At 40.0% G+C, this 21,646-nt stretch overlaps 2 protein-coding genes across 4 annotated transcripts in view; both read right to left on the bottom strand.

Moving 5' to 3' along the window:
- ABCA13 (ATP binding cassette subfamily A member 13) overlaps positions 1–3,293 on the bottom strand; it is a 171,143-nt gene extending 167,850 nt beyond the window's left edge. Inside the window, exon 1 of the mRNA XM_057370805.1 lies at positions 3,225–3,293. Coding sequence (XP_057226788.1) covers positions 3,225–3,293 — 69 coding nt within the window. The remainder of the gene's footprint in view (positions 1–3,224) is intronic.
- A 6,437-nt stretch (positions 3,294–9,730) lies between these two features.
- On the bottom strand, positions 9,731–21,335 carry UPP1 (uridine phosphorylase 1). Of its 3 annotated transcripts, XM_057370801.1 has the most exons (9): positions 21,243–21,335; positions 19,150–19,236; positions 18,807–18,872; positions 15,894–16,011; positions 15,524–15,682; positions 14,357–14,471; positions 13,700–13,909; positions 12,101–12,247; positions 9,731–10,637 (listed from the first exon to the last, which is right to left on the bottom strand). In XM_057370801.1, the coding sequence occupies exons 3-9, from the start codon at positions 18,857–18,859 to the stop codon at positions 10,498–10,500; spliced, it is 942 nt and encodes a 313-aa protein (XP_057226784.1). In that variant the 5' UTR covers positions 18,860–18,872; positions 19,150–19,236; positions 21,243–21,335; the 3' UTR covers positions 9,731–10,497. The 3 variants fall into 3 exon arrangements, with proteins under 3 accessions (XP_057226784.1, XP_057226786.1, XP_057226787.1); XM_057370803.1 differs by lacking the exon at positions 19,150–19,236; XM_057370804.1 differs by lacking the exons at positions 19,150–19,236; positions 21,243–21,335 and having other exon boundaries at positions 15,894–16,058; positions 18,807–18,870.
- Between the last annotated feature and the right edge of the window lie 311 nt (positions 21,336–21,646).

The following is a 21,646-nucleotide window of genomic DNA, read 5'->3' as shown; positions in this document are numbered from 1 at the left end:
CCATTTATCTAAACTGATCATTCTCAAAACAATACAAGAGCCAGCCTTATAAAAGTGATGATGGTGCTTCCAGTCTTTTAGGGAGCAGCAAGGGCCAGCTCCTCTCCAGGGTGCAGGGATCTGTGCATAACAATGCCACCCAACAAGGTAGAGGACCCATCCCAGGGACCCCAGAAGGGCAGACCCCGTGATCACAGCCAGCCTCAACCAAGAGTCCAGACCTTAGTCAATGTCACAGCAGCTCAAGCCAAACAATGGCCGAGCACAAGGGCTGATCTGGAGAGTGGTATCCCTCTGACTTCTCCCATGTGGGAACACAGGGCATGGAAGCCCCATTTTGACTGGGCCTTGGGTCCCAGTGAGGCTGCCCACAGCCATCAAACATAGCAGAGTCCCAGGGCCCTGGCAACATCCTCCCCTCCTTGGCATATTCATCCAAATTCCTCCTGTCTGGGGTCAGATGGAGGGCCTTGCAGTGGAGCAGAGCCATTGCTGCAGAGTGTCCGTGGGTTATCCATGGGGAATGGAGCCAGCTGCAGCAGCTGAGGGGAGGGGCACTGGAAAGGGCCCAGCTGTCCCTGGGGGCACACACCATCGCTATCACCCGTATCACAGGCAGTGGCTGCGGGAAGGTCCCACAAAAAGCTCAGGTGAGACATGGGAGACCAGAGCTCAGGGAGTTTACAGGGGAGCGAGCCCAGCTGGCAGCCAGGGCACAGCACCGGGCAGCTGCTCCCTGAAGGGCCGGGAGCCAGGCGGGAATGCATCTCTCTCGTCAGGAGAGGCCTGRCCTGCAGTGCCCGGGCAAGGGAAATGGCTCTGCTGGGAGCCTGAGCCAGGAGCCAGCCTGCAGTGAGGAACAAACACAGCCCTGCCATCGCTGGCACAACCCATCAGAGGATTCATTTTAGACAGGACTGCTGCTCCCGCTGACAGGAATTTGGGATAAAACCGAGCAGGCAGCTGCAGAGGCAACAACAACAGGTTGGAGGATTCAAGGAACTACCAGCATGCTGCAGACATTAGGCATGCAAAATTGATCTTAATGAGAAAGTTATTTGTGGTAAACGTGGGAAGTAATACTTCTGTATAAGGCTTACTTGTGTTCAAATAGGAGCATGCCCACAGAAGCTCCAAAGAAAGGRCATTTGTGARATTGCAGCATTGCAGTCCTTGGGCAGCTGCTTTGCCCAGGCACTGAGGGGAACTGGGGCCTGAGAGCTCACGACATTCTGGGGAGATGTACCTGGGAGAAACTCACCTGGSTGAGTTTTGGTAACAGAGACTTAGAACCCAGCCAATTTTAATTCCAATTGTCCTCKAAATTAGGGCATCAGAACTTGGGAATCACATTTCATCCTTTATCTAGCTACAAATTTAGATGGTAATTAACATTTTTAAACAATAATTAAGAAATACAGTGATGGAAAACTAAAGTAGTACATTTGCCTGGTAGTGTGTATCTCCTGAGCTTCTAGAATCTGTAGTTCTGAAGTAAAAGCTTCTGAAAACAGAAATGAGACTGTGTCTTTGGCACAAGTGCAGTTTCAAACTGCAACAAATGTCAAAACATACAAAAAAACCCTCTCCTGCCTTTGAACCATGTTGAACCATGTTGAGGAGAAGCAACTGATGCCAATCTGAATTTCAGTCAAAAGACCTGTTCCTTGCAGAACTCTTTCGTCTGTCACAGCCCCTTCACCCTACACTGTTTGATATCAACTAATGCCACATGGCACTCACGACACTTTGTTAGTTCAACAGCCCTCACTTGTCTCCCAGCCCTAACTGCTGATAAATAACCATAAGGAGAAAATTGTCTTATACAGACAGATCTCCATGACATAMAGCAGAGCTGAAGCACATCAGATCTTTTAGGAGGTGCTTCTCTCTTCATATTCACAGGGGTCTGACTACCTCTGCATCGGTGGATGATCAACCTGGATTTAYCCTCCCGTAACTGCTTCAGTGTTCTCCTCCCATAACCTTCACAGCTCAGTGTTTGCACAACAGCACACAAGGAGATTTTGCAAGTTTCCCAGGGCAGCTTCTGCCTCTCAACAAGAATTAAGTATACTTTGGAYCACACCTGAAATTCATGGCTTGGAGAAATCTGCATCTCAGTGAGTTTTCTATATAGGAAATCTACCAAYTGGGCAAACTTGCATGAAAAAAATTGCGTGAATTAATATTTAGTCCTTCAGAAATACATGATGGAAAACTACACAGAACAAGAATAGAAACAGATCCATATGAAGAAAAGCAGGAGATACTGAGAAGCCACTTGATGCACACCAGTTGAATATACAGAAGTGTGCAGGAACAGAGAAGAATATGACCAAGAGCATCCTTCCCCAAAAGTCTATTTTGTATTAAATACCATCACTTTCAATAATTTGGAGAAAAAAATTCCTCTCTAAATCACAATTTTATTGAGGTTAAATATTTCTGAAACTGAAAGCTGTGTGTTTATTTGACTGAAATAATCCTATCCAAAGCAGCCAACATGCTTCATTGCAAATCCCCAGATCATTACAGACAAGTGAAATCAGTGTGAAAGTATTCATTGAAGTGACCTTTTTTTTTCACAAAAATGTTTTATCACATGAGAAAATTCATTTCCTCTATCCCAAAAAATAATTTCAATCACAGTAAAGTGAATTAATTATCTAATTTTCAACCTTTTAGTTTTGACTTCTGTTGAAGTAGCTGCCAGATTTTTCTGCATATTGGAATTTGAAAGGTTAAATTAGGCTTTGGAGAGCAGAAAAGAAAGGAAATTTAGAAGTTGATACAATTTTAATACACAATACATTCCCTGTATCTAGACTTTGATCACAGTCATGCAAGCTTTYTTACATTACCTACAAGCACCTGTAATGCAAAGAAAATTGATTTTCCCCCTTGACACTGCTACAGCACTGCTGGTGTCTAATGTTAATTAAAAGATAAGATGTGGCTTTTCAAAACTTCTATGAGATTTCTGTCTCATTTACAAATTGGGGAGCACTGCTGTATTCAGCCATTTCAGAATTAAAACAACCTATTGTTGTTYTCCACTTGTGTTTTCAACAATTAGGTGACCAAAGGCAAAACAAGAACCACTYGCAGCCAGCCTATCCTTAACAATCTGCAGTGAAAAGGGAAAATCAATAGGCACGCTCTTTCCAACAGATAATAAAAGATTTTAAATATTCCCTTTWTAATAATTTCCAAACACTCACCGGTTGCCTCACACGGCAGAGCCAATTTTTCCAAAACAGAGCCTTGAACTGGTGTACGGCGTGCCCCATATCTTCTTTTCTTTCCTTCACCCACTTGCAGAGTCGCTTGTTAGGGGCTTTCTAACTCAGAATCATCTCACCTAGCAGTCCAAATGTTTTCTTCAGAAGCTGATCATTCCCAGCACTAGAAAACAGTGCAAGAGATTTGGCTGCTTCCTGAGAAAAGATGAGATTATGTTTCTGCCTCTTGTTTTGCTTTCGTAGAGGAATCTCATCTTTCTGTTTTTCTTCTCAGTGCAATGAACAGTAAGGGGATGGGTTTATATAAATGCCTTCAGGCTGCTTTATGCCACAGCATACGTTCTGCACTTGTTTATACATCTCTGCAATAAAAATTGATGCAAACAATGAGGGGAATGGGGGAAAAATATGTAACACACATTTGTCTTTTTCCAAAGTTTTGTGACTTTCTGTCACTTCAGTGTTTGCCAGTTTTATTTGCAGGCGATTATATTTTTGGGAAAAAAAAAGTAAAAAGAATAGTAGGAAAATAAAAAGGAAAATGACACTATCACGACATAGCCCTAAAAATGTCAGTATGCTTTTAGAACACCCTTATAAGTACACATCTAGGACTGTAGATGACCCATTGCATCATGATATGACTGTTGAATTTTCTCTTATAGAGTGTGTATGTTTGAGATTTCAGTCTCCTTTTCCAGTATACTTTACTTACACAGAGGTGGAATATTCCAAAAAGTCAGAAAACTGTGTCAATTCATTGCTACATGCCACCTGGATGAAAATCAGTCTTACAGCAGTAATTCCTTCAGCAAAGAGGTAGAAAGGCAATTCTTTCAACAGAAGGGGAGCCTGTGCAGATCWGTGGTAGCAGAGCCACTAGGAGACCCAGCAGGAATCTGGTGGTGTAGAGGATGACCACCCTACCCACAAGGAATGCCACTGTGAGCAGAGAAGTAAACTTTCTCTTTGTTTTGTTCTAGACAAATGAATTGCCTAAGAATCTGATGCCCAAAAGTTCTCTCTATAGTTCTCTCTCTCAATAGACACATAATCAGCCATTATATAAGGTAATTGAAACCACCTAGAATCTGAGTCATGTAAGACAGCATGATGCCTAAACAATATTCTTTATTTCTTATTATTGCTGAGTAAATTGCATCATTGCACTTTCTGTAAATGCATTCCTATTGAATGAACCTATTCTAACATTCACAACTATTCTTCCCCATTATGAGTAAAATCCCCCAAAACATAAAAACTTTTTGAGTACACAAGCCATGAAAGAAGAATTCAACTTCTGTAAGATTGAAGCCAAGGCAGCAATTTAAAAAGTTAATAAGTCTGAAMAACTGCACATCTCCAGGTCTAATTAGCTGTGCCAGTTTCCAYGGGATGAGAATCAGCCAGTGTTGAGTGCCTCACCTTCCCTGTCCCAAGCTTTGGATTTGGGTCAGCAGTTTTGTCCCTTCAGAGCGTGTTGTAAACACAGTAACTCCACTTCCTGGGAAACTGACCAATTAGTCTGTTCAAATCTCTGTATTTGAAATGGTGCAAACTTCTGTTTTCATTTTTACCTTTTCCATGGGTTCAAGAAATAGAGAAAAAAACAGACAAAGTAGGTGTCATGAATTTATAAATTTTACATACTGGTCAAAATCACCTCCCAAAAAGCAGAAATCACAGATGCAGTCAAGACAGAATAAACCTAGCTAAACACCCTTTTTTTCTCAAATATGGTGGGATTTCCTTTTATATTCTCTGCTCTGAGACTGAAAAATTCCTGAAATAATTATTTAGGTCAAACAGAAATGTGAAAGTCCTTAGGACCTACTAAAAAACTAAGTAGTTTAGTGTTTACCAGAATGACGTTAAGCACATACATACCTCAGAGCCAGGATTAATTAATACCTCACTATGGAGCTCCACTTCACACTTGGATGGCACTTCTGTTTTCAGTCAAGCAGTGCTAAAATCCCYGCTGTTTCAAATTATGGACAGTAATTTTGCTCTCTAGGATCAAAGGTGACATTCTGAGATATAGCAGCAATGCAAATTCCACGCACAGAGGAAGTATGTATTTTTAAACAAATATTTTTCAGAAACAAAAATTGAAATACTGTTAATTGTTAATATGTGTCACCTCACACAGACGTTCTGGAAAGCCAAGGAGCAGAATCTACAGAATGTCATTTGTAGGAAATTTTAAATTACTCAGCATAATGAATTACAAGCAGTTATTTACCAAAGCAACTGATATGGAAGACAGCTCCTGTCTGTGTGATCTAAAACAGCTCACATTAACCATTTCCCAAATTATTTTGAACAAGTCTTTCTGTAACATCTCTGCWCATCCAACTGTGATGTGTGTAATTTATTATGCTCCATATATTTACATTCTCAAAAATGCGGCATTCTATTTTTTAATGCTAAACAGCTTTTCATGATAACAGGAAACAACTGTTATGTATGCAATTATTGTCCAGTACTAATGAACTACTGACTCCTCATTTTACTATATGGGACACTATATAGACAAACGCTTTTCACCATCAACTTATGTTGATTTCATCTGTCCTCTTACTTATTGTCCTTCCTGTCCTTTGCCTCATTTGGTGTCCTTCAGCAGCAGACCTGTTTTTTCWAGAATGAAATTTAGGAAAGTAAAAGATATCCCATGAAGATTCCACCAAAAACAATAGCTGCAGTGACATTCTGGGAAATTATTTCTAAAAGTAATTTTAGAAGTTACAGATTGTATGAGCTTGATTGTGTTATTTGGAATGTCATAGAAATATGAGAATTATTAAATCAAACTATTATCCCCTCATCCCCAAACCAAACCCTTGGCACAAAAGATATGATAATGAAGCACAGAGGCAGGGAAATCAAAGGAGTAGTGAGTATTTTTCGAAAGATACATCAGCAAGAAGTCTCTTAAATACCTATATTAACTACATCATTATTTCACAATAAACAACAGATAATAGCTATATGAACTGGATGTGTTCAGGGCTCCTTGACAAAGTGGCCATAGTCAACAGCAACATCTTGAGTATTGCAGGGTAAATTAAAAAGCCATGGATTTCATCATATGCTCCACTCACTCCTTCTGGAATGGAAAAAAAAAACAGGCTAAGAATTGGGCCTTTGAGTAAGGACAAGACAGAGTGACCTGGCCTTTTCTGCTTCTGCTTAGCTTTAGCAGGCTTTCTCTCAGTTTTAACTTAAAACTTTACTTTTATAATATACAAGTCATCCAAAATCACTGGGACTGAAAAGACAGAAAACATGCTGCCAGCATCCAGTTCTGGTTTTAAAACTTGACAGCTCTATAATATACAATCAACATGCCACATCTAGCCTACAGTTTTAATACAATGTAATTAGAGTAGGCTGGCAAGCACTTTCAAAGGAACATAATTTTATATGTTAAATAGGTTAGAGCCCAGGAGCCAAAAATAGTTTGGTATAGACAGGAATGCAGTCAAATCATGTGTGGATAAGGCTGGGAATCTGGCAAACTAACCTATTTTCCTATCACCACCCACCACTTCTTTCACAAGGTTCATTGAGCGATCATGAGGCTTTCCTTTTAACATGAATAGGAGTACTACTTGTAAATATTTACATGGCCCAGACCTGAGTTGCAGACAAAGTGCCTGCAGSATGACACCAATTAGTAGCATCTTTCCTGGGAGACGCTCCCTGTGTGCAAAGTTAGGGCATGATGAAAAACGTTAGTTGTGGGCAAGGTCAAATAATAGGGCTGATTAAAATGGAGCTATGTGTTAAACCAACAAAACAGACCCAATCTCCCAAGGAGGCTGGTGGTTTGTTTGAGCTTCTAGGGAGCTCTAGGAAGTTTACTCTTGTAAAATGACAGACTGATAGTAAATTGAAAATTTTCTCACAGTTACAAGCTCAGCGCCAACAAGAAGCATCTGGRATCAATCTAATGTGTTGTGTAAAACTAGGTCTTGTCTTTTGCTGCTGCTTCGTTTGTAACCCAAGCAAAAGTACTGCACCTGTCAGCATTACTCTTTCTTCTAYTATTGTATCACAGAGAATCAGATTTAAGGTTTCTCTGTTTACTGACCTCCTTTCTCTCCACGCAGAAGACTGTTTTGGATTTGTAATTTAATCCATACTCTTGGAGTATAATATTAAATGTTGATTATTTCAGAAAGATAAAACATGACTTTCAGTCACTCAAAGACTGAGAAAAATTCAGGGAAAAGAAACCTCAACATCTGATAGCAAACTTTAATAGTAACATCATACACATTATTGAGCCTTTTTGTATTCAGTTTTTGCACGCARATCCTGTCCCCAAAGCCCAGTTTGCTCCTTTGGTTTCTTTTACCTGTCTTGACAAKGGAAATGAAAAACATCCCTGATTCAACCATATAAACATTTTATTTAGAAATATATATTGAGATTCAGACTTGAAAAAATCCAGTTATGTTATACAATGCATTGAAAATCTTTACAAAGAAGAATGTTGGAAAAAAAAATATGTTGCTTACTACATGTATATATTTCCAAGAAATACTAAAATTATCAAAAAGGTTTTTAAAGGAGAGAYAAAAACATTTGTTGTCTAACCACTYCTGGAYATAGGTCATTCCAAAATGTTCCTTTTCAGGATTTTTCACACCTTCCATTAAAGAAAATTCTTCCCTGAAATATATCAAGATGCCAAAAATAAAAACTCACTCCGTCAATTCACTGAGTTACTGCACTTTTTCAGTCTCTTGCAAGTGTAAAACCACAGCATTATAGCCTGTCTTCATTATGGTCTCAACCACTTCTTTAACAAAATGGTAGGACACCATAAATCACAGAACAAACCACTGGTAGAAACCACTTTTTTCTCCCTTCCTGCTTCCACTCTATTCATATCTTCTACCTTCGTTCTTTTCTTTTATCACTTCTGAGCCCTGGATTAAATTGACTTTATAATGTTTTGCTAGGTACAGGATGGCACAAGAACCACAGCAGGCCCTTGATTTGAAATGGGTTTCTGGAGTTTGCAGGATTTTTAAACCTACCACAAGAGAATGCACTATGTAATATTGAATACATACATGTAATACCATATATATTTTCTAAAATATCACCACTCCAATTCCTCATTCACGTTCTACAGAATGAATGTGACTGGCTATTTAATGAATATTAAACAATTGACTTGCATATGAGATGTGTAAATCTTGTGTAACTCTCTGAAAAACATACAGGAAGTTAACTTCAGGGCCGGATGCACACAACAGACTCATTTCTTTATCTCCCTATCCAGCTGCAGTCACAAGGAAAAATGCAATTGTTCTTATCAGGGTAASATTCTGGCAAGTTTCCTCTGAAGTTAGGAAAGGTATTTTATCGCATGTCAGATGTGACTGCAGGGCCACCTCTTGTATTAGGAATACAGCATCAGAGGACAGGAATCAGCAGAAACAGGAGGATACTCCATTTCCTTTGAATTCTAATTTTAAGCTGTCATACACCCCTTTACTCCATCTGGTGGGAAGCACAGAAGCAAAATATTGATCTCCTTTTTCTCTCCTTGTTACAGTTTCGAGAACTGGGCCATGAAGAGAAAAGATATACTTTTTTGCATATTTCCCAAAGGACCTCACAAACTTCATGCAGTAGATCAGCAGTAGGTACAGTAAACTTTTTTTTTAAATAAGGGAGAAACCATTATAAAAGATGTGGAGCTATTCCCACCTCCCTCCTTCCCTTAAGTTTAGGGAAAAAAGATTTTCTCTGAAAACTTACATGCACTGCATATCCTAAACATAAATGAGAAAATTTGGGTTTAGAATTAAAAGAAGACAAAAGTTCTAAAAGTTTACTAATATGTTCTCCAGCTGAAAAATTCATCAAATTTAAGGAGGCTGATCCTCATTGGCAGTTTTCTGTTTATGAGTCACCCTTCCTTTTTAATGTTTTCATCATATTGCTTCTGTCACTTGGTGCATGTGCCTACTACTAACATCACTCTCCCATAGTTCTAACACTTGTGCTTGTTAACAGCATTGCAGACTAAAATCCTCACAAAGAAAATCTCATTTTGCTGGGTCAGTGACATCTGTTTTGAGAGCTTATTCAGACCTTTTGACCTGTGATCCCTGCTAAGACTGGACCCTCCCCCACTGCAGTAGAAAAAACAAAAAGAAAAAAGAAAAASAGACAAACMCATTTTCTTTGACTGACTACATATTTACATTCGAACCACAGAGGCAAAGCAACAGTGAGCATGATTTAAAAAAAACCCAAACACTTAGGCCAATGTTAGTGGAAAAAAACTGCACCTGCAAAAGGAGTTTTGATGGCACGTACTGTTGAGAGGTATTCTTCAGTTCTTCAGAAGAACTGGAAACCATTGCAACAGTGAGTGTTACATCCTGAGGATGGAGATGAATGCCAATTAAAAAAAAAAAAAAAAAAAGAAAAAGCAAAAGCAAATAAAAAAAGGCTGCTATAACACAGGCCTGTGAACATGCTATGCATCTCCAGAATACCTCTGGTTCCTCATCAAAAGCTGGAGCCTTGCTCCAGCAAGATTGCTAGTACTTCAATGCAAAATTATGTAATGTATAAATATTTCCTGGGTAATGATTTGATTCTTTAGTTAAATATTGTTGGATCAGTATCTAGGAAGTATAGATATTCAACAGCCCMGTGTCAAGACCTTAGTGCTTAGAAAATTCAGTCCCACACTTTGCAATTTCATGAAATTTTAATATATGAAAATAATATTGTTTATTTGTCAAATTCTGAAAAAAAACATGCATTCACTTTAAGTTTTCTTTACAAGTGAAGCAACAAAGACAATTATAACTTATATAATTATTTTAAAACAAGAAAATTATTAGTATTTTTAAGTTAATTTGCTGGTATGCATGTACTTGGCAATAAAGTTTGATTTTCTTTCTAGTTTTTCTTTAACAGCAGGGATAAATAAAGCTTTTTCATGTATTATCACAGGCTTGTCCTTCACAACCTTCCAATTCATAGAAAAGTGAGTTTTTATGTCACAATAATGCATAACTAAGCAGAACTTAACTGAAGTCCTTTCAGCACATTCAGTTCCCAAAGAACAGTGACATAAATGATTAACTCCCACAGACACATGGAATGCTCTAAGTTATTCTGAGGCAAAAGACCTGTAATGCACAGAAGTTGTAACCATGACAGAATCTGTACAAAGGCGGTCTCCTTCTCTGAAATGAAGATGGATGTTTCATACTTTCCCAAGACTTTTCTTAATGAAATATCCCACTAACTTCTGCGGCCTCTGCTGGTACTCCACAAGGACATCATGTGAGCTGCTGATCTGATCCCCTTCAAGGCGATTCAGAAGAGTGACACACACTACAGCAGCTAGAAATTAAAAGACAGCACTAATTAAGAATGACACTCTTGCATTTTACAGTCCAAAAGCACAAACATTTAAATAAACAGCTAAAAGATCRGAAATACGAGAGAAAATAACCCACAAAAAAAGGGTGTATGGTACCCTAAGATGCAAGGGACCAGCATGCTGTGGATGATATAAGTTACTAATAGGTTAAGATAACTGATTGCTACACTAATTAAACCAGAGCTCTCAGGCAGCTGCAGATACTTGTTATCATATTAAGATTCTTACGTTTTCCTTGATAGGAAGTTTTTTCACAAGCACCCAGGACCTGGCTGGTAGGAAGTGACCTGAGATGCTGCCYGAGCAGAGGTAGTTACAGTCCTCCACTGAGTGCCTGGGCTGTAGGTGCCACCCCCCAGGAAGCAGCAGATAAGATGCCTCCACATTTATGGACAGGGAACACTGCAAGTGCAAGAGGACCCATGGACCATYTCAGGTTCTTCTGCTGCCTTTCAGTAACCAGAGCCCCAAAGGCAAAGTCCCTCCTTTCACTCAAGCTGAGCTCTATCACTCAACCCTGTAACTCTGCTCTGTCTGGAGTTTCTGCCAGTGGCTATTCRCAGAGCACAAGGAGTAAATACACATTACAGACCTACAAAGCAGAGACAGCAAAAGGCCTCCTGAATTGCTCAGGGACAGTACTGGATTGGGGAGGACAGGTTGGGTTTTTAATCCCTTTCAAGACAGTAAGAACTGAGGATGTTTGACAAAACTATTGGCCTTTTAGCTTATATTTTTTTCATTTTGTCCTCGAGCTTAAAGGGAGTTYGAGAAACATCACTGTTTTAAATTGGCATATTTCTTGCTAAGGAAAGTGAGAGAAGACAGTCACTATRGTAAGAAGAAAGACTCTGTATTATATTATTTGTAATTGTTCTCTGTTACTCATCCTGAGCAAAAAAATTTAAGTCATTTTATGATTTGGAAAGGTTTATTCATGATGCTAGTAAAAATCCTCAATTTTTTAAGAATCAAAGTCTTAAGTCTACAGAAAATAATTATATTTTCCATTTGATATGAAAGTACAGAAAGTGAGTATAGTTTTTTTAATATTTATATATGCATATAAATATTAAAAAAATCAGGTGAGAGAATCACCTGATTGCTCAAACTAAGCAGTTGTTTTTTGTAAGCTTCAAAAGCCAGCTGGAGAAAACTAATTAATGCCATACGGTAATTAGGTACTTTAATGATTTACATGGTTGCCACAGGCTGGAATAGCAAATGACAGCAGTAAACTGTAAAAGTTGTGTGAGGAAGTTTGGTAACTTGTGACACAACTGACAAAAATCAGACAATTATAGCAATAAAATTATAAGCAGAAATATTTATTTATATATATATATATATATATATATAGGCAGAAACTCCTTCAATGCAGAAAATTTCCTATAGGTTTGATAAAGTGACTAAGTTAGTTTACCTTTGACACCGCTGAGATTACACATTGCAGCAAATACAGAAGACTCCATCTCAATGTTTCTGACACCAGAATCATAAGCATTCTTCAAATATTGCAGTTTTTCTTCTTCATTATATAAGCAGATTGCACCATCCAACCTGCCCTGTCCTAGAAAGTAATTTTGTGCAAGATTTCAGAGTGATGAAGTCACAGAGAAAATTCAGTTTTGAAAACATCCAGTTRTTACAGTTTCCTCCATACAATGTTCAGCTTTTACTGCTACTCCTTACTTTTGTGCACAAGGCAAATAGGATAAAGGGATTCTTAGCTGTTGCTAGAGCTTCTACATATTACATGATTTTTGATAATGAGAATCATGGTAATTTAATTGATCTTCTCCAGCTTCAATTCTCAGATTCATAAACAGAAAAATGTATGTAGTAGAATCCCACRTATACATCAAGCATCAAAATTCCACAAGAAACTTTAAGTTGTATGGAAGTGCTGTATTTTTAAATGTTCAATCACTGTCTAAAAAAACTACCAGGTTTGAAAATGCTTTCCTGTTTCTACCCTAAAAGGATGAACATTTCATTACTTGCAGACTTTCTAAAGAGATGAAGAGTCTCTTAAGCTAACTAGCTATTACGGTAAATTTTTGAGAAATTTTTTATTCAAATTAGTCAAGAATAATATGTAAAAACAAGACAGCAGCAGGTTATTACAGTAAAGTTAAATTACACTGTATTTTAATCAGTACCTTCTTCAGTTTGGGAGATGTACTCCTAAATTATTACCTTTGATCCTATTCTCAGCTCTTGGTATGTAACTTGAAAACATCCCTCACTTCTTTTTTGTTGCTTGCACCTGTGGTTGGTGCCTGATACATGAACTGACAGTGTGTGCTTCTGCCCAAACCAGAGCATTGCGATGAAGGCCATTTGTTCCTGCCTGTGTTGTACCCTTTGTCACCTAGTCAGCAACGAAGTGGGACCAGGTGCCACTTATACTCCATTCTCACAAGGGTTGAAAAATGTTTCTGAATGAACACCTAGACTTAGGAGATCAGAAAAGCACCTGAATGTCTGTATGTTTACCCAAAATAAGCCTTGCAGATTTGTGCCTCCTACATAGCAGCACTGACACAACTCAGCAAAATATCTTCAGTTGTCTGATCACTGCTTTGCTCAAAATGAAAGAAGTTCCAGCCGTTCTTTCAGAAAATACTGACYTTAGGTACTTCACCAGTGCAAAGAAAACCAACCCTAAACCAGTCACAAATTTCACTCCTCTAATTTCCTAGGATGTTTTAGTAAATCACATAAATTTTGTGACAAATATACCTGACAAATACATGAGAAGTGTATAGAAGACTGTATGTACTGCGGAGGACCTATTAAAGTTGGGGAGAAAYCGCCACAGAATTAAAAGTTTAATGCATAAACTGCTAAATAAAATGTTTRATTTTATGTAGATGAAAAATAGGTTGTGATTGGCAAGGCAAGCCAGAATGGGGAATGCATTCTGTTAGCGAACTTGAAGATTAATGTTTATGCATTATTCCATATTTATCTATTACTGCTTAGCAATACTCTTCTGCTGGTYTGGCACCAGCCTTACCTTCATAGAAATCCAAAGTGCACATGGTGTTTCCAATGACTGTATTGAACCGACCAATCTCTTTACTGCACTGCATCAGTTCTTTAGCCAGCTGTTCATCCAGGTTAGTGCTGCGAATCACTGTCTTTCCYAGAACAACCTGTTCCAACTGAGGTTTGAAGGTGGCATCTACAGACTGCCTAGTTATAACCACTGAGCCTGGCTCCAGACCTGCAGCAAAAGGAAATATTGATTAACAAGGCAGTTAACAATTTGTTTCCAAACACATAAAACATACATCTTGWCCCAACCCTGTTTCTTTTAAAGGTGGCAATTTTGCCTCCACATTCACCAAGAAAATTTTTTGTCCACACCTAGCTGCTTCAGTTTATTATTACAAATAATTTCTGAAAGAACAGAATTTTTCCTTTTTCACTTCTTTTATTTTCCATACAGGACAGGAATGTCCTTCTTCTCACATTGTCAGATCTTTAAGTACATTTTCCCTATGCAAAAGCAGAGGTTGCCTTTAGTTTCAAAATTATGGAAGTAAAAGGATGCMTCTCCTGTGGAAAACTCTTCTGACCATTAACCTCTTACATGCAGAGAGATGCTTTACTCTCCTGCAAGGACACTTTGGTTTGCAGAAAGAAAGAAAGAAATCAAAAGGGGAAATACCTATTCCACCAGAGGTGCCAATGCGAATGATGGTTATGTCAGAACACTTGGCATGATACAACAGTTTGATCAGCTCGTGCAACATGATTGAAATAGAAGGAATGCCCATACCATGCTGAAAAGAAAGCATAAATTCATATTCCACATTCACGTAGACAACACAGAATATATATGGAAGAAGGAGCTGGGCATTATCTCCTTCCTGATACTGTTTTCCCAAATACCACCTAAATCACTCCCACAAAATGCCCAACCTCTGGGCCTACAGAAAAATACTGAAAGGGCCTACAAATAGACTCCCACTGGCTTTGGTAGAGTGTGGATAAAATACAGTATTTCTAAGCCATGAATTACAGAACATTTACCTTCTCAAAGGYATAAAGAGTGTCCTTTCCCAACAGCTGACTAATGCACTTCATCATGGAGCATTTCCTAAACAAAGAAAAACCTCACTCTGATTTTTCACCAACCTGAAGTGTTAATGARTAGTTAAGCCAATTTTTTTTTTCAAAACATAGACACTGTGGTTTAGTCTCAGCAAATGTAAGTCCACTTTAGCTTGCACAATATTATGATAATTACAGCTCAAAAGAAAGGGTCTGGCCAGTGTTTCAAAATATTACTAGTTTTGCAATTTCTATTGAAGCATGTAATTCTATCTACAAATTAAAACTATGAATGTATTTAAAATGCATACATGAGCTGGCAGAAGCAATCCAATGGAATGTTTCTCTTAAGCACATTTGACAGTGCCATTGTGGATACATTGCTCTGGGGCTCATACAATCCTTTTTCCCAATACCCTACATGCACCAAGTGACATTTTTCCCCCTTTATTCAGGGTACAAAACAGCGATGAGGCAACAGTTAACTCTGCTCAAAGAATCTATAAGGCCTTCCTGCAACACCTCCGTGGTACACTGAGGATAATGAATGCAAGAAAGAACAAAGGTCTTGGAGATTTTCCCTCTTAAAGGCTAGAAAAGGAATTCTTAATTAGCTCACTGCACTATTTTGAGCAGCCTGATTCAGTCTATGAAGTATTTAAAAGAAACATGCATTCAAATTTTCTATGAAGTATTTAAAAGAAACATGCATTCAAATTTTCTACTTTGAGCAGCATCAAAACTGAACTGTGTCCCATGTCAGATCAGGGGAAGCACTTACACTGACAGACAAAACCGGCCCCACTTTGTACATTGCGTAGCGGTCGGTGCCCGCGCAGATGTTGGGGTAGTCACAGCCAGGGCTTCCGAGCCCCAGCTCCTCCGCGATGTAGGCGATAAAAGCTTTCATTCGGGAAGGACTTCCTCCAACACACACAAACTGGGAAAAAGTTTGAAAAGAGACAGTCAAAAACACTTATCCCCAGCTTGGCTGGATACTGGAAGTGACAAGAACCCACAAAATTTTTCCCCCTTTGCATGYACTCCTCAGTTGCTGGTAGGCTGACACATTTAGTCTTATTCTGAAGACAGCTGTGTGTCCACCTTCCACAGAAAAGCTCAGGCTTGCTGAGTGAAGCAAAGCATCTTACCTTTACATCCCCAAACAATGTCGGAAAATCATGGGTTCCAGTCCCAAGAGCAAAATGGTACAGGATGTCTTCTTTCATTTTCTCCAGGTGAGGGTTACAGAGGTGAATAAATTTCTCTCTGCCAAGACAGCAGCATTGTGAAACATATAGAATAGATACAAACCCCTACATGGAACAGATGAGAATTTTTCAAAGTCAAGAAGTCAAAMGTTGGGAAATAACACACATACATATGCCTGCACTAACTTATTCTGGGCATTGTGCTAAAGAAATGCTACCTTTCATAACTGCTTWATGTCTTGTAAAATATCACATATGACATTTCACATTCCATTCATTTCACAGAATGAAATTKCTGAAGAAAGCTCAGGTGTTAGGATGCATTTGCAAGTGCGACCTTTATCTTACACAATATAAAATCTATGAACCAGGGTGAGTCTTCATGGTGAGCAGAACAAYGCAAGCAGGACCAGGGAATATTCAATAGACCACATTATTACAAAGGCCATCTATAGCAAAGCTGAAAAGCAAACCCGACCTCTGTTTTGACTGGAAGTCTGCCAGCCACCCAAGAAGCATGGGATGATTTGGGCTTTATAGACAAGCACAAACTAGATTACCAGCAATTTTTCTTACTCTGTCATACAGACAGGAGGAAAAAAAAAACCCATGGCATGAAACTGATAACAAGGGTACAGAGGATATGAAATAGAAAAGAGGAAATCTGAAGGAAGGAGAAAGTCACAGAAGTGAAAAAATATCAAGAAGGAAAAAGAGCTGAAGAGGTTGAAAGAACTCATTGCTTCCTAAGCACTCCTTTTAAGGAAGTGATACATCTTAGAGGAAAAACAAAAATTAATCTGTCTGAAGAGACAGGAAATGACAGGGCAAGGAGGGAAACCTGAACTACTTAGCCTGTGGGATCACCTTTATGGAAAATTTGATAGTGGACTAACTAAACAAGTGGAATGATTCATAAAATGTCTGCTTTCTGTGCTTGATGTTTTAGTCCAACTGAAACAGGTAGGAATGACCAGTCAATTAGCACAAGCTTAAGCAGAACACTGGCCAGTACTTCAAAGTAATTTCTGAGAGATGGAATCAAGCAGCAAACAGCTCCCAGACACAAGAGTTACCAGCTTCATGAAGGCTCACTGTACACATAGCATGGCTCAGCAAATTCAAACTGGTTTGTCAGAGGAGAYGAACAAAAGAGCTCACCCGGACTTTATACAAAAAATCATTAAGAACTCAATAACAACTCTAAAGCCTAAACAGAGGTGTTTGGCACTATTTTAGATGGTTTATGTTATCTTCTCTGCCTCCTAATGCCTCTCCAGAAAGACAGTGTTTTCCCATAGGCCCCAGGTCACTCCTGTGCAGGAAGGAAGCCTGTGGTGGCCAAGATGCCCACGCTGAGGTCACTGAACTGTTCCTCAGAAAGCAAATAGTTTCAACCCAAATATTCTGAGTATGGCAATTGCTTCTGTTCTTGACATCTCTCTCCAACATCACTGCCTATCCAGTAACAGCTGCACAACCAAGGAAAGAGGTGTCATCCCAACCCACCCTATTTGTCCCTCCCACCCAGACAACCACCTTCAGCAACTGAAGGAGCTGCCCACCCCAGGAGCTGGTCCATTCACCCCTTCAGTAGGACTTCCCTTCCATCTGCCACGGGCCCCATTTGCCTCTCCTCATACAAATCCTGCCTGAGGTGGAACCAAAGGCTTTGGCTGCCTTTGTTCTTCCTTCCAAGAGACCTGTTTGACTCTGAGAGAACTAAAGAGCAGGTTTATGGCCTGTCAGAAAGGTGCAGACAAGCTAGGAGTTAACTAGCTCATTTAACAGAATTTCCAGGCTGCCTCCCCTGAATTATTCCTGTTCAGTGTTGTGGGACTCTCTACATTTATTTACTGGGTCATTCACTAATGCAGATCCAGTATCWGGYRGTGCTGATGCCCAYTGGAATGGCTTTTACATACAAACARAAYAGGATATGATCCRAAATCATTTTACAATGTGTTCTCAGGCAAGCAAAAAAATGTATTTTGTTCTCTATGAAAACACCAGCAATAAAAGCTTCTCTCCAGGAAACAAATTAGGAAAAGGCGAGGTCTCTGTTAAAAGTGCAAGGAAATTCAAGTGGCATGTGCCAACACCACTGTCCTCGTGCCTAGCCAAAACACAGCCTCCTTCCTCCAAGGCTATATTCCACCCTTTTCATCTCACACCCCACCAACAGTGCTCTCCAACCCACTGCCTCACCACAGTGAGGGGCCATTATCAACTTGCACAGCTTACCTGCACATCTGATCGTAGACTTGGACCCTGGGGTAAAATGGGCAATAAAACCTAGCATAGTGTTAYGTGTACATAGGACCAATGCCATGGATTTACAGTAGAGGCAAAGTTTCCTTGATAAACATCTTTGGCATGCAAAGCCCAGGAGCAGAAAACTTATTTCCCTCAAGCTGTTGTAAAGCACCTACAATTTCTGAGGGTTAAAGTAAAATACAAATCTCAAGACTAAAGAGTCACATAGCAGGTTTTAGTACCTTTTTAGTAAAATAGGCTTAAAGTAGGATTAGGCTTAAAATAGGCTTAAAGTAAGGATTAGAGAAACATATTGAAATATTTGTTTGAACTCTTGAAGCAGCAGCCAAAGTTGACATTTTAGCTGCTCATTGGATAAAAATAAGTTAATAAATAAAAACAACACTTAGCTTCAATAAATTCATTGTCACGGTAAGTGTGGTAAAGCAATAAATAAATCTATTTATCAGAAGAGCTGCTACTGGATACTTGGCATTACTATCATAAACTTTATCTTAAACTAAATTAGTGTGTAATGAGTTTGGGGAGGAAGTTTAAGTGTTAACTTGGACAAAATAATTCATTTCTYAATCTTACTTTGAAGCCTCTCCATCATCAGTTTTCTTCTCATTTGAGGAACCAGGGGCCATGTAGGTTTTATACCTAGAATTATATTAAAAAAATAGATTCAAATGCATCAGAATAGTCCCATCTGTAAAGCTAGAAGCATTAACAGAGAGAGAAACCTTCTGTATTGATGGTAACTACCATGAATATTAAATTTCTCAAAAATTCCAGCCACATTACAGCTTTCATAACTGGAGCAAAATGAGCATCTACAGTTTTTATGGCTGAGATTCACTACTTTCAAACCCCTTAAGCCTAAATTAATCCCTTGCAATCCCCACCTCACCACTACCTCATCCTCTTTTTTCCATACCTCTCACACCAACAATGCTGATCCAGCTTCAGCCTCTTTCCACCTCTGGCTCCAGGTCTCCAAAGCTCAGTTCTAGCTGTCAGACACCTGAAACCCGAGTCCAGGAAGCATCTTACTCATAATATCCTCCTCATTAAACTCCTCCTACTGACCTTAAGAGCACTTCTTTCTGGCACAGCATAAAGCAARGAACACAAAACTTAAACATGACTCCAAAAAGCCACAGGTTTCCAATTTGCCCTCCAACCTGAATACCGTTTTTCCTGATCCATTAACCAAAAACTTAATCCTATAACCAAAACCTTATCCTTTCTGCATTCTTTACATTTAAATAGGCAAATGTGTCACTTTCGTGCTGATCCAAGGGCGGAATCATAATTATAGAATGATTAATTTATTATTTTCAGAAGTGACTAAGGCTACGTGCCGAAGTTGGTACTTTCTGGGAATGCTCTTATGGGAATATTGAATCACAAGGTTTTGTTCTACCCTCCCTTAAGAAGAGCCTGACAGCACAGAGCTTATAAGAGATGGGACTGTAATCCTTAAAAACCCCAGGATTACACTACAAGGAAACAGAAAGAAATCGGTCTTGCAACAGAATTACATCATATGTGAATTTTTAAAGAAGTGAAGAACCTAASAAAACAAACAAGAGGCCTGCCTGTTAAAAGCCACGGAATAATGGAAATGTATTACRATTTATAAGGACTATTAGTTTTCTTCATTTAACGAACATTAACCTTTATTAAATACTCAAACTTCACACGCACTAGATTTACTAAATGTATATAACCATCTAYGCTCAAGGAGATGAAATATAAAAGCTATTTTTATAATCAACTACACTTCCTTATGGTGATATGCAGTACAGTCAGCTACTATTGGGTATCACCATTACACCACGTACATTAAATGAAAAATTAATCATTTCTTCCTACAGCACCATGAAYCCTCATAAAAAAGAGCTGGAAGTTAAGAAGCAGAAACAGCAAAGTGATTTTTATGTAAAAAAAGAAGAAAAATGGCTGCAAATAAACCAAGGACATTCATTCAGCAATTGTTCACAGTATTAAGCATCCACGTGATCTTTTAAGTGTTCTYGGTTCAGTGATGCCCTAAGTAATCACAGATGATATACTTCAAAAAACTGGGAACAAAGTTCTGGTAGTCCAAAGGTCCAGCATAYCCCCTCCAAGAGCACCCAGCTGGAGGTGTCTTGGCAGGAACCRAAGGAAGGAGCAAGCGTAAAGCAGCTTTCCCATGGCAGACCCTGACAGCAATCAGGCAGTAGGTGACAAGCAACCAGTTAATGTAAAGCCACAAAACTCTCACGCTCTCTAAGCAAATGGAAATTTTTATAGACACATCAAAAGTTTCTGCAGACTTCCTCAGCCGAAGATAAAACTGACGTTCAACAATAATGTGCTCCTGGAAGTAGACAGATCAAGAAATGGGAGATCAAGAAAGGGCAGAGCCTGCTTTAATATTTTTGCCTATCATAGAATGGTTTGGGTTGGAAGGGACCCTAAAGATCACATAGTTCCAATCCCTTTGCCATGGGCAGGAACACTTTCCACTAGACCAAACTGCTGAGAGCTCCATCTAGCCTGTCCTTCAACACTGCCAGGGATGGGGCATCCACAACTTCTCTGGGCAACCTGTGTCTTACCATCCTTATAGAGAAGGATTCCTCCCTAGTATCTCATCTAAACCTCTAAATCCTCAGACTCATACTTTAAAACCATGCAGAATCCACTATAATTGCCAACTCTCACTTCTCCCCGCCAGCCGGCATTTTTGAAGGAAGCCCACAGTCAATGCCTTCTGCAGGGAAAARCTCTTGGCCGGGGTTCATCCATCATCACGGAAAGCTGAAGTCGCTGCAAAACTGATTTTACCCTGCCGGTCTCATCTCCGCGATGCTGCCTGAGAGCTCCCCCGGCCCCGCAGACAGAGCGAGCGGCCCCGCACCGCCGCCCTCGCCCGCCGCCCCCTTTCCCCGCCACCCCTCGCAGGGGTCCCGGCGACCGGGACACACGGCGGACACCCCACCACCAGCACGGCAGCGACCGGCTGGACGCRGCTCTCACCGGGAGCAGCGGGATCCGCCGCCGGGAAACGAGGAAAGCCGCTCGCTGTTGGAGAGCCCGGCCGAGCACAGCCCGCCAGCGGCGGCACCGCCCCGCCCCGGGCCCGCTTAACCCCTGCGCGCCGGGAGCTGAGGGCAGCGCCGGTTCCGGGGCGGGCACAGGGCGCGGCTGTGCCAGCGCTGCCYATGTCGCTGCTGGTGAGGAGCCTTATCACAGAGATACAGATACACGCCGAGGATGGCGGAGCGGAGTCGGGCTGTGCGAGTTTCTCTGCACGTGTCTGCCCTTGAGTGCGTCGGGGCGCACACACCGTGTGCCCGCTGCCGTGAGCACGGCAAACACGGTGCGAGGAAAGAACAGAGAGAGCTTCTTAAACTGGCGTTGTTCATACGGTAACTGAAGAG

The sequence above is a fragment of the Malurus melanocephalus genome, unplaced genomic scaffold (genome assembly GCF_030028575.1).
Source record: "Malurus melanocephalus ecotype Western Australia unplaced genomic scaffold, MMel_1.1 scaffold_133, whole genome shotgun sequence".
NCBI lineage: Eukaryota > Metazoa > Chordata > Aves > Passeriformes > Maluridae > Malurus > Malurus melanocephalus.
This window is presented reverse-complemented; position numbering and strand designations above follow the sequence as displayed.